The following is a 15,808-nucleotide window of genomic DNA, read 5'->3' as shown; positions in this document are numbered from 1 at the left end:
TCGTTTTATTACTATATTGCAGTAGAACCAGTAAAAGATCCCCTTTTTAAAACTAATATTGGAACTGTTGAAAGAGTAGAGAGATTCCTCTCTCAAAGTTGAGGATAGATGTACAAAATTCCCTCTGAAATAGTGCGGATTAAGAGGATCAAAGTGCTAAAATCCATAGAATGCATTACCATAAATGTCTATTGAAATAAAGACTAAAAGCACATTGAAAAACAAATTGAATACTTGAAAAGAGAATGCAAAATGATGCAGTGAAAGAGCAGGTTAATGGCCTAAATGGACACCTATACTGCAAATTCTGATTTGATATGTATATTTATTGAGATGAAACTCCACTTGAATTTTTTCACCTGGTTAAAGTTTATTAACTGAGATTCTGATTTGACCATGTGCTTATTACCTGGAATGTCGGAGATTAGCTAATCAGATTGAAATTTCCAAAGATAATTCGTTATGTGACCACCTTTTAATATTGAAAGCACTACATTGATGCAAGTATCATTACATAATTTAATGAGAATATTTCCTCTTGTACACATTTTGTTGTATATTTGTTCTGTGTGTTTAATCCAGTCAGGGTTTGGCCGACAATGTGGTTGTTGCTAAAGTAAATGGAGTGGTTTGGGACTTGGATCGACCACTGGAAGAAGACTGCAGTCTAGCATTGCTTAAGTTTGAGGAAGAGGAGGCTCAAGCTGTAAGTAGTCTGAGTTTACATGTGATGCAACATCAATAATCAGCCATAAAAATTCAAATAATTAAGTAATAATTAACACTTTGCTGTGTCACTGTGGTTAGCACTGCTGCCTCACAGATCAAGGGATCTGGGTTCGATTCCCGGCTTGGGTCACTGTGTGGAGTTTGCACGTTCTCCCCGTGTCAGCGTGGGTTTGCTCCGGGTGCTCCAGTTTCCTCCCACAATCAAAAGATGTGTGGTTTAGTTGATTGGCCATGCTAAATTGCTCCTTAGTGTCCCAGGATGTGTGGGTTAGAGGGATTAGCGGGGTAAATATGTGGGGTTATGGGGAAAGGGTTTGGGTGGGATTGTTGTTGGTGCAGACTCAATGGGCCGAATGGCCTCCTTCTGCACTGTAGAGTTTCTATGATTTCTAATAGTTTACTGCCATGAAAAGCTAAAGCCCTGATCCTTGGCCTAACCTGAAGTAACAGTGCAAACTTAAAGAAAGCCAACAAAAGGCACATCACAGACAGGCTTTTGTCACAGTAAACTGGACAAATCTATGGAGGGTTCTGTGCAAATCACATACTCCAAGTGGTCACATACTCCAAGACCGCTCTCCCGCGCTCTCCACATTTGTCTCCGATCAAAGAGCACAGGAACCCGCACCACAAGATGTCCCAAACTTTTATATAAAGATAATCTATGCAATGAGTTATGCAAATGGAGACTTGGTCTAATGTCTCTCAGGAAATGACATCAGCCTGGGTTGTAGATTGGTCGCTTTTTCTTTTGCCGAACTCACCCATTGAAGCTTCAAATATTCTGAGGCATTTTGTGCAGCAAGTTTTAACTTGTATGCTTTTACAAAATTTGTTGGTCAGCAATGGCTAACCCCATTTTAGCCCTGCTCGGATTCTGTATAAAATATTTATTGAATTGTCGTCCAACAATTGAAAGACCTGATGGGCTGGGTTTTGCAGTCATTGGTGAACAAACAACATCAATTGTTTATTACGTGCACACTTGACCATGTACTTCCTATGGGGATTTTGCACTGAAAGTTGTTGTCTCTGAGAACCAAAATGATGTGGTGCCTTCAACAGGGGACCTGGGATGTGTGAACAAAACCAGCATCTGTGTATCTATTCAACCGATGAGATTGAAGAATCGTTAGTGAGCAGTACAGAGTCTGAACTGGGGAATGTCAGTTAGCAATAGATGGATAGATTTCTTTGGATACTATTAGTTAATTCCTGATTAATCTTTCTGTGTGCTAGGTATACTGGCATTCCAGTGCTCACATATTGGGAGAGGCCATGGAACGAGTCTTTGGAGGATGTCTCTGCTATGGACCACCAATTGAAAATGGTTTTTATTATGACATGTTCTTGGAAGAAGAGTATGTTTTAGTGAATCTCTTTCTTTCACTGCTTTTAGTTATCTGAATATCTGTTAAATACATTTTTGACTTCTATTTTTAACAAAAAAAATCTTTTCAATAGGGGTGTTTCCAGCAATGATTTTCCAGCTCTAGAGAGCCTATGTAAGCGGATTATGAAGGAAAAGCAACCATTTGAGAGACTGGAAATAAAAAAAGAGACTCTTCTGGCAATGTTCAAGGTAAGCTTACTTTTAACCATCCTGGGTATTTCTATCATAATAGAGGCTCAACAGAGGCAACATGCATCTGTTTGCTATGTTTAGCTGGTTAAATGTGTGCGAGCAGTTGAAGCAAAGTGTCCAATTGAGAGGAAGCTTTAAAGAATGTGTTTAACTGTAGTGGTGTATAGCACAAGTTCCCACCTGCAAACTGCATGGTCAACAACAGAGATCGGAATACTGATTTTTTTTTTTAAATTGCACGGTCGTTAATTACTAAGCCCAAATTGTCTTACTGTAATTTTTACCTGCACTTGACAATATTATAGTCGATGTTCTTAATTCAGCATTTGTTTTCATTTCTAGTACAACAAATTCAAGTGTAGAATTCTAAATGAGAAGGTGAAAACTCCTACTACAACCGTGTATAGGTAAGGAACAAGGCCATTGTAGTTTGGAAGGGTTTGATTCATAAAATTAAGAGTTCCTTGAAGACATTGGAAATGAAGTGTTTTAGCAATACAAGGAATGCAACTTTTTTTCAGAACAAAGCATATTAGAGTGAACACCAGTATTAAGAGATGTCCATTTGGTAGCTCATCTGGTGAAAACATCTTTTAAAAAAATATATATATTTATTCATTCAAGGGGTGTGGGCATTGCTGACTAGAGCAGCATTTATTGTCCATCTCCAATTGCCCTTGAGAAGGTGGGCATGAGCTGTCTTCTAGAACCACTGCAGTCCATGTGGAGCAGGCACACCCAAAGTTCTGTTAGGAATGTTGTTCTAGGATTTTGACCCAGCGAAATGAAGGAACAGCAATATAGTTCCAAGTTGGGGTGGTGTGTTGCTAGGAAGGGAACTTGCAGGTGGTGACGTTCCCATGCATCAGCTGTACTTGCCCTTCTAGATGATAACGGTCAAAGGTTTAGACGGTGCTGTCAAAGGAGCCTTGGTGAATTGCTACAGTGCATCTTTAATATGGTACACATGATTGCCACTGTATGTTGGTGGTGGAGGGTTAAATGTTTAAGGTGTTGGGGAATGTCATTCAAGTAGGTTGCCTTGAGCTGGATGGTGTTAAGCTTGAGTGTTGGAGCTGCACTCATCCAGGCAAGTGGGGTGTATTCCATCACGCTCCTGAATTGTGCCTTGCCGATGGTGGACAGACTTTGGGGAGTCAGGAACTGAGTTACTCACTGCAGAAAACTGTCTCCCCCCCCGGAACTATCCACCATTACATTCCTTTTTGCTCCCCCCACTTGAATGGCCTTCTGTACCATGATGAAACGGTTAGTCAGCTCACCCAGCAGGCCCCATTCTTACCCAAATGAGCTTCAAACCTGTTAGGACAATTGCAGAAGCGGACATTCTTATCCTCCCCATCCCCTTAACCTGCCGACACATCCTGACCACTTTCCACATCAGAAGACCAGGGTCGGAATTCTCCCAAAAAATTTTAATTCTAGTGTCGATTTCGCATGAAAACTGGAGTAATTCACGTTGTTTTTTCAGTGGGAGTTCAGAGAAGAATCTCCCCCATCCTGTGCACTGCAGAGGTCACTAGCATTTATATCATTAACAATCAGTGGGCGGGGCTGATTCCCGCTGGAGATGCCGGCAGCAGAGTGCTGAGTGGGCCATTGCGCATGCGCCAATCTGTCAGCGCCAAGGTTGGCACATGCGCAGTAGCCCCGCACTGCCAACCTCCTGATTGCTGGCCAGCTTTATCGCTGCTCCCCGCCCTGCCCCGATCTCCAGCCCCTGCCCCGATTGCAGGTCTCCCTCCTTACTCCCCCACTGATCCTGTCTGCAGAGCGGCTGCGGGACCCCCACTGATTGCACTGCCCAATGCCTGATGGGCAGTGCTAAGGTCCCCCCTGGGGGCACAGGCTGGTACTGTCAAGGTGCCAATGCCAAGGGGGCTCCCCTGCCACCCGATCCTTTGAGGGGCCCTGATTGCTCCCCCCCCCTTCACTCCAGCAGCGTTGGGCCACTATTTTCCCATTAGTGGAGAGCTACAGTAATCCCTACTGGAGTGAACCACGCTGGTGGGGGGGAGGGAGGTGGTGCTCTCGGTCCCGGAGGCTTCAGTCCCACCTGCTCACTCGCGAACCCCACGAATCAGCCGACGCGAGAATCTCCCGGCCCGCTGCGCTAAAAAAATGGGAGAATCGTCCCCCCATGTGTGAAGGGGTGTGACTGCCTCCTGGTACAGAGTGTCCAATTAACTCCCCTCCCTGATGCATTACAGTGCTTACTGCTCGGCCTACAGATCAGTGAGTCTGAACCGAAACTCCTCAAGCTGCAAACACTTACTCAAGATACGTTTTCCCTGGATCACAATGGCATCCAGGTGCTCCCATGCTGCAACAGAGACGCATACATAACCTGTCTTGCCACCCTTAATGTGCTTTAGTTATCTACTTTAGTTATCATTCAATTGCTTGTTTTCCTTTTATGTACTTTACCAACTTTACCACAAGATCCTGTACTATTTTAAACCTTACGAACAAAATAGACCTTGTAGTAAAAGCTACTACAAATTCACCAAAAAGCTCGCTTCTGCCCCTGCAGTCGAGTAAGAACCAATTCCTATAAGGTGAAAAAGTTAGAAAAAGCCAACTTCCCTCCTCCCTTCCCTAAACCCCCCAAATCCCAGCATTCCTTTGAGGTTGCACTCCAGAACCATCCTGCTTTGCGCTTGTTATGGCACCAATCAGTGGACAGTTTTCTTGCTGATTCCAATGCTTCCAGTTTTGCCAGGGCTGCATGATGGCACATTCATTCAACTTTAGTCTTGATGTGAAGGAAAGCTTCTCTCACCTCACTGCTGGAATTCAGCTCTTTTGTCCACGTTTGAACCAAGGCTGTAATGAAGTTAGAAGCTGAGTGACCCTGGCAGGACCCAAACTGAGCTTCGGTGAGCAGTTTATTGCTGAGCAAGTGCCGCTTGTTAGCAGTGTCAGTGACACCTTTCACTACTTTGCTGATCGAAAGTAGACCGAGTGGTAATTCACAGCTTGGATTTGTCCAGGACATACCTGGGAAATTTTCCACATTGCAGGATAGATGCCCATGTTGTAGGTGTACTGGAACAGTCAGGCTCGTGGTGTGGTTATTTCTGAAGCAGAAATACTATTGCCAGAATGTTGTCAGGGTCCATAGTCTTTGTAGTATCCAGTGCCTTCAGCCATTACTCATACACTGAATCAAATTGGCTGAAGACTGGTATCTCTGATGGGTTGAGATGGATCATCCACTCGGCACTTCTGGCTGAAGATTGTAGCAATGACCTCGGCCTTATCTTTTGCATTGATGTGCTGGGCTCCCCCATCACTGAGGATGGGGATATCTGTGGAGCTCACAATTGGATGGTGGCAGGACTCCAGAGTTTAGATCTGATCCATGGTTGTGGGATCACACTGAAGTTCCCACTGAGAGTATATTCCATCTTGCCACCCTCTGAGCTTCTTCCAAGTGTTGTTCAATTTGGAGGCATACTGATTTATCAGTTAAGGGATGTGGGGTAGTGGCATATGTATTTTGGATAATGGGAATAGATTATGTTTTATTTTGTACCTTGGTTTCAGGTGTGGACCCCTGATTGACTTGTGTAGAGGACCTCATGTCAGACACACTGGAAAAATTAAGGCCATGAAAGTTCACAAGGTAACTGAGAATGTTTTTGTTTTTCCCAAAATAATAACTTCATACTGCCTCTTTGTAGAAAACTTCCATTGAAACTTTAGTGGAAAAAAAACGTCCACTGAAATGAAGAGTGTTTAAAATTAGCCTTACCATTTGAATTTAATCTTGTTTGGAATTGCAGGGTTTTTTTTGTCTTTGTTTTGGGGCTGCATTATTTAAGGTAAAATGGAGTGGTTATAGGGGGGGTCACATAACCAACCTCTTGACAGCAAGTCTGGGTGGTTTAGTTGCTATGAGGATAGTGAGGCTCAGATTTGCTGTGAAGAAGGTGCAACCCCTGGGTAGATTGTTACCCTACAAATCACAGGGAGGTGTTAGGAATGTCAGGTTTTATATACTGTTGTACCTAAACTGTCTATTTAATTCCAATATACAATAGAGTTGGGGATCTTTCTAGAGGATAGCTAATTAGCACTTTCTACATGTGATTCACACTGCTGTGGAGGTGAACTCTGAAAGGCAAAGACTACAGGACAAGCCATTGTACAATCAGATTACACATTTTTTCTTAAAATATCCCTGACGGGTCAGTGCAAGAATCCAGAGACAGCAAGAGAGATCGAGGCAGCCAGTCCCTATTGTTCACCATGCAGGAAACAGTAGGGGCTTGCACTTGGATTGAAGAAACCAAGCTTGTGAGGATTTAAGAGGCTGAAAGATTTGGCTGGAGGGAGAAATCTCCAGGGTAACCTGTGAAAGCCAGTTCTGGGATTAGAAGTTATGCAGCTGGTAAAGGAAAAAGGAAGCGAGCAATGGGGAGCCAAGAACAGCCTTGGACTGCTTCCTGGAAAATTAAGTGTTCACTTAAGTTAAATGGGGTGTGGGGAGCTCTTTTCTGTAGTTTAGAGTATAATTGCCTACTGAAGAGTGTTTAGACAATATTTCATTTTTGTCTGCTTATGACAATAAAAATCTTTAAAACTTTGTTCTTTTCAGTTGTTCATTGTAATCAAATATCTTAAAACTATCGGTCTCCAGAAGGATCATAACGTGAGCATTTGATTTTTTTTTGTTCACAGAATTCCTCCACTTACTGGGAAGGAAAGGCTGATATGGAAACGCTACAAAGAATTTATGGAATATCTTTTCCAGATTCAAAAATGTTGAAAGAATGGGAAAAGTTCCAGGAAGAAGCCAAAAACAGGGACCATAGAAAACTGGGGAGGGTTAGTCTTAAATAATTGTAATAAATCTTCTTGACCATGTGTGCTGGGAAATGACTTTTAGTTAAATATAAAGACTGTGACTGGGATCCCTTCTGTGAAGGATTGTGTGCTTAATTTACATGTTCTGCTTCAACAAATCTCATCAAAAGTGTGCACAATGGCACATAATGTGACTTTTATGTTTGCCTAAGATGTCATTGCCTTACTCTTGGTATGTTTTTCTTGATTGAAAGAGAATTTAAAACTGGTTTCTTCAGATCTTGAGGCAGGCAGTACAGGAAATTCTGCTAACTGTACATTGATGTCCTCAATGTTTCGAAGGGATAACTCTGTTTTGGTATTGTTTCAAAGTTTCAAATGGCTCTTGTAAATCAATAATTTGCTATTGGAATGCATAATACCCTGCCCTTTAGAAATGATTATTTGATGGTTGTTGAACAAAAAGACATTTCAAAGCTTTAAATCTTGCAATGCATCAGAACGTTTTGCAAGCGTGCCAGTATAAGGGAAAAGCAACTAATTATATTGTATGAGTAGAGACTGCTGATTGGTTGCCAAGTGAACTCTGATTGGTAGAGGCATTGCCATGGAACATGCACCAATTGATGATGACTGACAGTTAACTGCCAGGCATTGTTTGAAATTTAAACCAGGCAGCTTGACCCTGATGAGCCAGTAACAGTATGCTGCTATCAAGCCAAGAAGACATTCTGCCTATCACACAAATGAGTAATGTGGCAAATGAATTTCAGTGCCATTATGATGCTAGGTATGTAGACCATACATTCCAAAGATTGGCGTGGCAGATCGTATCAAATAGCATGTCCTAAACATAGTTTACAACCGGCAAGGTACAGACCGTATATAACCAACCCATGCTTGCAAAACTTGAAATATTGTCCAACATGAGATGTGATTTGCTAAATAATCCTCAGTGTGCCAGGAATTACACTGTCAACTAGTTTAATCTTGTCAGTAGGGCTCGCAGTGTGGTGAATTTGCATGTACTGGAAGCTATATATATTAATACACTAGGTCTTGTTCTGTGCAGATAGAAAGAACAGATACACACGTTGCAACTGTTTCAGCTAAACAAAATAAGTGACAGCCATCCACTGACTCTTTCCTTAGGGCAATGCATTGATCAATCAAGGTCAGGCTGCCTGGTTTATAAATTTCAAATGATGCTTGACAGTTAACAGGCAGTCACCATCAGTTGGTGCATTCTCCATGGCGACGCCTCTGCCAATCGGAGTCCACTTGCCAACCAATCAGCATTCTCTTCTTAGTATAAATTCATGTTTTCCTCTTATGTTGGTATTCTTGTGAAGTTTTCTGAGCAGTGCAAGGTGAAAAGCTTTGACATGTTTTTTTAGCAATGCTCAGGTGCTGTACTGCCAAACGACTCAATTATGAGGTTAAATGAGGTTGTAATTGGAATGGCAACCTCACTATAATTGCATTCTGTTTCAAACCACAATATAAACCTGCCATTACTCTTTAACGTGGTATGTTTTAGATCAATAACAATAAATGAGGTAGGGTTATTCAAATATATTTTAGCTACTCAATGCTGATGGTTTTCTTAAAGTAATAGTTCTGAATTTTTGCATTTTCAGGAGCAAGAGTTGTTTTTCTTCCATGAACTCAGCCCAGGAAGCTGTTTCTTCCTACCTAAGGGAGCTTATATCTACAATGAACTCATTGAATTCATTAGGGTAGGAGTTATTCATTTTTAAAAATTTCAACTTTGGTGTCTAAACTAATTAATTGTGTTTCATGTGAAAAATTGGATTTGAAGGAGAAAATGGATGGAGAAAATATGGGTTTCTTAGAGTATGTACTGGAGAATGTAGGGAAGAATAATGAGGCAGTAGTGGGAGTAGAACGGGGGGATGTTGGAGCAACTTAATTCTAAATACCATCTTTTACCATGTGGATGCTTTCAAATCACACCAAATGGAAAATCACTGGTAATCCACAGCCATCTTTAAACAGACTTGCAGTTCATTGGGAAAGGTTGAAGATGTTTATTATATTTTGCCTCTTCCCACCAGTGAGGTTTGCAGTAAGGTACATCAGTGACAAGTTTTACAGGAAATTACACTCGTGTGTTTTACACATGCAGTAAAAGGTGTCCTTTTTATGTAGTAAACTTTTTGATTTATACTTTTAAATTTCGCTTTAGTTTCTAGAAAAGAGCAAGTGATTCCAGATAGTACTGGTATATCAGAGAGATTATGTAGATGTGATCGGTACATTTTCTGGAATGAGTATTTTTATCTCCTCTGTCTTTAGAAGTAACTTTATACTTAATTAAAGACCCTTGATAAAATGTTTGTATATTTTCTGTTGGCAATTTTATTTTTAAACTTTATATGATTAATCAGTATCAGCACGTTCACTGGGAAAGCATTGTTCTTTCTGATTTTATTTGTTCCATTTTCTTGGCTGAGAATAGACGCTTCTCCTCCATGTTGCTCTTGGTATTCATAGATATTCAACTAATAAGAGGCATGCTAAAATTATTCCACGCGACATCTTCTCTGTTTTCACTGATACCTTTTGTTGTACGTCTTCTGATAACAATCTGCTTTACAAAGTGAGGTTTAGGTGCAGATACATATTTTCAGTCAATGTACATTTATAACTTTGGTCACTGATATATTTATGAATTTGTATTTTTTTTTAGAGCCAGTACAAGACAAGAGGCTTCACAGAGGTAGTGTCTCCCAACATGTACAACCACAAAGTGTGGCAAACATCAGGACACTGGCAGCACTACAGTGAGAACATGTTCTGTTTTGAGGTGGAGAAGGAACTCTTTGCCCTAAAACCAATGAATTGCCCAGGTCATTGGTACGTGTTTGAATTCCTGAAACCTGAAACCTTTTAAGCTTTCTTTAGGGCAGGCAGTAGTACAAAGAACAATACAGCACAGGAACAGCCCTTCGGCCCTCCAAGCCCGCGCCGCTCCCTGGTCCAAACTAGACCATTCTTTTGTATCCCTCCATTCCCACTCCATTCATGTGGCTATCTAGATAAGTCTTAAACGTTCCCAGTGTGTCCGCCTCCACCATCTTGCCTGGCAGCGCATTCCAGGCCCCCACCACCTTCTGTGTAAAATATGTCCTTCTGATATCCGTGTTAAATCTCCCCCCCCCGAACCTATGACCCCTCGTGAATGTCACCACCGACCTGGGAAAAAGCTTCCCACCGTTCACCCTATCTATGCCTTTCATAATTTTATACACCTCTATTAGGTCACTCTTCATCCTCCGTCTTTCCAGTGAGAACAACCCCAGTTTACCCAATCTCTCTTCATAACTAAGCCCTCCATACCAGGCAACATCCTGGTAAACCTCCTCTGCACTCTCTCTCCTTCTGGTAGTGTGGTGACCAGAACTGGGTGCAGTATTCCAAATGCGGCCGAACCAACGTTCTATACAACTGCAACATCAGACCCCAACTTTTATACTCTATGCCCCGTCCTATAAAGGCAAGCATGCCATATGCCTTATTCACTACCTTCTCCACCTATGACGTCACCTTCAAGGATCTGTGGACTTGCACACCCAGGTCCCTGTTCGTATCTACACCCTTTATAGTTCTGCCATTTATCGTATAGCTCCCCCCTATGTTAGTTCTACCAAAATGCATCACTTCGCATTTATCTGGATTGAACTCCATCTGCCATTTCTTTGCCCAAATTTCCAGGCTATCTATATCCTTCTGTAGCCTCTGACGATGTTCCTCACTATCTGCAAGTCCAGCCATTTTCGTGTCGTCCACAAACTTACTGATCACCCCAGTTACACCTTCTTCCAGATCATTTATATCAATCACAAACAGCAGAGGTCCCAATACAGAGCCTGCGGAACACCACTAGTCACAGGCATCCAGCCGGAAAAAGACCCTTCCACTACCACCCTCTGTCTTCTGTGACCAAGCCAGTTCTCCACCCATCTAGCCACCTCCCCCTTTATCCCATGAGATCCAACCTTTTGCACCAACCTATCATGAGGGACTTTGTCAAACGCTTTACTAAAGTCCATATAGACGACATCCACGGCCCTTCCCACGTCAACCATTCTGGTCACTTCTTCAAAAAACTCCACCAGGTTAGTGAAGCAGGACCTCCCTCTCACAAAACCATGCTGACTATCGTTAATGAGTTTATTCCTTTCTAAATGCGCATACATCCTATCTCTAAGAATCCTCTCCAACAACTTCCCCACCACGGACGTCAAACTCACCGGCCTATAATTTCCCGGGTTATCCTTCCTACCCTTCATAAATAATGGGACCACATTCGCTATCCTCCAATCCTCTGGGACCTCACCTGTGTCCAGTGACGAGACAAAGATTTGCATCAGAGGCCCAGTGATTTCATCTCTCGTCTCCCTGAGCAGCCTTGGATAGATTCCATCAGGCCCTGGGGATTTGTCAGTCTTTATATTCCCTAAAAAACCTAACACTTCCTCCCTTGTAATGGAGATTTTCTCTAACGGTTCAACACTCCCCTCCGAGACACTTCCAGTCAATACATCCCTCTCCTTTGTGAATACCAACGCAAAATATTCATTTAGGATCTCCACAACTTCTTTGGGCACGAAGCATAATTCCCCACTTTTGTCCCTGAGAGGCCCGATTTTTTTCCCTGACAACCCTTTTGTTCCTAACATCTGAATAAAATGCCATGCCTTGGGATTCTCCTTAATCCTGTCTGCCAAGGACATTTCATGACCCCTTTTTGCCCTTCTAATTCCTCGTTTGAGTTAGAACATAGAACAGTACAGCACAGAACAGCTCCTTCAGCCCACGATGTTGTGCCGAGCTTTATCTGAAACCAAGATCAAGCTATCCCACTCCCTATCATCCTGGTGTGCTCCATGTGCCTATCCAATAACCTCTTAAATGTTCCTAAAGTGTCTGACTCCACTATCACTGCAGGCAGTCCATTCCACACCCCAACCACTCTTTGCGTAAAGAACCTACCTCTGATATCCTTCCTATATCTCCCACCATGAACCCTATAGTTATGCCCCCTTGTAATAGCTCCATCCACCCGAGGAAATAGTCTTTGAACGTTCACTCTATCTATCCCCTTCATCATTTTATAAACCTCTATTAAGTCTCCCCTCAGCCTCATCCGCTCCGGAGAGAACAGCCCTAGCTCCCTCAACCTTTCCTCATAAGATCTACCCTCCAAACCAGGCAGCATCCTGGTAAATCTCCTCTGCACTCTTTCCAGCGCTTCCACATCCTTCTTATAGTGAGGTGACCAGAACTGCACACAATATTCCAAATGTGGTCTCACCAAGGTCCTGTACAGTTGCAGCATAACCCCACGGCTCTTAAACTCCAACCCCCTGTCAATAAAAGCTAACACACTATAGGCCTTCTTCACAGCTCTATCCACTTGAGTGGCAACCTTTAGAGATCTGTGGATATGGACCCCAAGATCTCTCTGTTCCTCCACAGTCTTCAGAACCCTACCTTTGACCCTGTAATCCACATTTAAATTAGTCCTACCAAAATGAATCACCTCACATTTATCAGGGTTAAACTCCATTTGCCATTTTTCAGCCCAGCTTTGCATCCTATCTATGTCTCTTTGCAGCCTACAACAGCCCTCCACCTCATCCACTACTCCACCAATCTTGGTGTCATCAGCAAATTTACTGATCCACCCTTCAGCCCCCTCCTCCAAGTCATTAATAAAAATCACAAAGAGCAGAGGACCAAGCACTGATCCCTGTGGCACTCCGCTAGCAACCTGCCTCCAGTCCGAAAATTTTCCATCCACCACCACCCTCTGTCTTCGATCAGATAGTCAGTTACCTATCCAATCGGCCAACTTTCCCTCTGTCCCACACCTCCTTACTTTCATCATAAGCCGACCATGGGGGACCTTATCAAACGCCTTACTAAAATCCATGTATATGACATCAATTGCCCTACCTTCATCAACACACTTAGTTACCTCCTCAAAAAATTCAATCAAATTTGTGAGGCACGACTTGCCCTTCACGAATCCGTGCTGACTATCCCGGATTAATCTGCATCTTTCTAAATGGTCATAAATCCCATCCCTAAGGACCTTTTCCATCAATGTACCAACCACCGAAGTAAGACTAATCGGTCTATAATTACCAGGGTCATTTCTATTCCCTTTCTTAAACAGAGGAACAACATTCGCCACTCTCCAGTCCTCTGGCACCATCCCAGTGGACAGTGAGGACCCAAAGATCAAAGCCAAAGGCTCTGCAATCTCATCCCTTGCCTCCCAAAGAATCCTAGGATATATTTCATCAGGCCCAGGGGACTTATCGACCTTCAGTTTATTCAAAACTGCCAGGACATCCTCCCTCCGAACATCTATTTCCTCCAGCCTATTAGCCTGTAACACCTTCTTTTCCTCAAAAACATGGCCCCTCTCCTTGGTGAACACTGAAGAAAAGTATTCATTCATCACCTCGCCTATCTCTACTGACTCCATACACAAGTTCCCACTACTGTCCTTGACTGGCCCTAACCTCACCCTGGTCATTCTTTTATTCCTCACATAACAGTAAAAAGCCTTGGGATTTTCCTTGATCCGACCCGCCAAGGACTTCTCGTGTCCCCTCCTAGCTCTCCTAAGCCCCTTTTCCAGCTCATTCCTTGCTAACTTGTAATCCTCAATCGAGCCATCTGAACCTTGTTTCCTCATCCCTACATAAGCTTCCCTCTTCCTTTTCACAAGACATTCCACCTCTTTCGTGAACCATGGTTCCCTCACTCGGCCATTTCCTCCCTGCCTGACAGGGACATACCTATCAAGGACACCCAGTATTTGTTCCTTGAAAAAGTTCCACTTTTCATTAGTGCCTTTCCCTGACAGTTTCTGTTCCCATCTTATGCCCCCTAATTCTTGCCTAATCGCATCTTAATTACCTCTCCCCCAATTGTAAACCTTGCCCTGCCGTACGGCCCTATCCCTTTCCATTGCAATAACAAAAGACACCGAATTGTGGTCACTATCTCCAAAGTGCTCTCCCACAACCAAATCTAACACTTGGCCCGGTTCATTTCCCAGTACCAAATCCAATGTGGCCTCACCTCTTGTCGGCCTATCCACATATTGTGTCAGGAAACCCTCCTGCACACACTGCACAAAACCTGCCCCATCCGAACTATTTGACTTACCTTTGTACAAACTATTTGACCTACAAAGGTTCTTTCCTACTTTCTTTGTATTTCTCCATTTTGTATTCATCTATTTACGTAGATGATCTGGAGGAGGGGATTGAGTGTAGGGTAACAAAGTTTGCTGACGACACGAAGATAAGTGGGAAAGTGAATTGCGTGGAGGAAGCAGAAGGTCTGCAGAGAGATTTGAATAGGCTGTGAGTGGGCGAGGATCTGGCAGATGGAGTATAACATTGGCAAATGCAAGGTTATTCACTTTGGAAGAAATAATAGCAATTGTTATTTAAATGGAAAAAAATTACAACATGCTACCTGGGGGTCCTTGTGCATGAGTCGCAAAAACTCGGTCTGCAAGTACAACAGGTGATCAAGAAGGCAAATGGGATGTTGGCATTTATCGCGAGGGGGATAGAATATAAATGCAGAGAAGTCTTGCTGCATCTGTACAAGGCATTGGTGAGGCCGCAGCTGGAATGCTGTGTGCAGTTTTGGTCCCCTTACTTGCGAAAGGATATATTGGCCTTGGAGGGAGTGCAGAGAAGGTTCACCAGGTTGATACTGGAGATGAGGGGTGTAGATTATGAGGAGAGATTGAGCAGATTAGGTTTGTACTCGTTGGAGTTTAGAAGGCTGAGGGGTGATCTTATTGAGACATATAAGACAATGAAGGGGCTGGATAGGGTAGAAGTGGAGAGATTTTTTCCACTTAGAAAGGAAACCAGAACTAGAGGGCACAGCCTCAAAATAAAGGGGATCAGTTTAGGACAGACTTGAACATAGAAAGAAACACTACAGTGCAGAAGGAGGCCATTCGGCCCATCGAGTCTGCACCGACCACAATCCCACCCAGGCCCTCCCCCCACATATTTTACCCGCTAATCCCTCTAACCTACGCATCCCAGAACTCTAAGGGACAATTTTTAACCTGGCCAATCAACCTAACCCGCACATCTTTGGACTGTGGGAGGAAACCGGAGCACCCGGAGGAAACCCACGCAGACACGAGGAGAATGTGCAAACTCCACACAGACAGTGACCCGAGCCGGGAATCGAACCCGGGATCCTGGAGCTGTGAAGCAGCAGTGCTAACCACTGTGCTACCGTGCCGCCCTTAGAAAGGAGGAGGAACTTCTTCTCTGAGGGTGGTGAATCTCTGGAATTCTCTGCCCACTGAAGTGGTGGAAGCTACCTCACTGAATATGTTTAAGTCACGGATAGATGGATTTCAGATCGGTAAGGGAATTAAGGGTTATGGGGAGCAGGCGGGTAAGTGGAACTGATTCACTTCAGATCAGCCATGATCTTATTGAATGGCGGGGCAGGCTCGAGGGGCTAGATGGCCTACTCCTGCTCCTATTTCTTATGTTCTTATGTTTTCCTGAGCTCCCTCCGTTTTTAGCTGCCTGGACCTAACGTACGCCTCTCTTTTCTTTTTGACCAATCCCT

The 15,808-nt window shown here is 43.3% G+C and overlaps 1 protein-coding gene across 1 annotated transcript in view; it reads left to right on the top strand.

Annotated features, from left to right (window-relative positions):
* tars1 (threonyl-tRNA synthetase 1) overlaps window positions 1-15,808 on the top strand; it is a 38,309-nt gene that overhangs the window by 8,167 nt on the left and 14,334 nt on the right. Inside the window, exons 4-11 of the mRNA XM_078219457.1 lie at window positions 583-706; window positions 1,969-2,090; window positions 2,194-2,311; window positions 2,657-2,721; window positions 5,885-5,963; window positions 7,022-7,168; window positions 8,788-8,886; window positions 9,861-10,027. Of these exons, the coding sequence (XP_078075583.1) occupies window positions 583-706; window positions 1,969-2,090; window positions 2,194-2,311; window positions 2,657-2,721; window positions 5,885-5,963; window positions 7,022-7,168; window positions 8,788-8,886; window positions 9,861-10,027 (921 nt within the window). The remainder of the gene's footprint in view (window positions 1-582; window positions 707-1,968; window positions 2,091-2,193; window positions 2,312-2,656; window positions 2,722-5,884; window positions 5,964-7,021; window positions 7,169-8,787; window positions 8,887-9,860; window positions 10,028-15,808) is intronic.

This window comes from Mustelus asterias, chromosome 1 (genome assembly GCF_964213995.1).
Source record: "Mustelus asterias chromosome 1, sMusAst1.hap1.1, whole genome shotgun sequence".
NCBI lineage: Eukaryota > Metazoa > Chordata > Chondrichthyes > Carcharhiniformes > Triakidae > Mustelus > Mustelus asterias.
The sequence above is the reverse complement of the archived record's forward strand: the minus strand, read 5'-3'. Positions and strand labels throughout refer to the sequence as shown.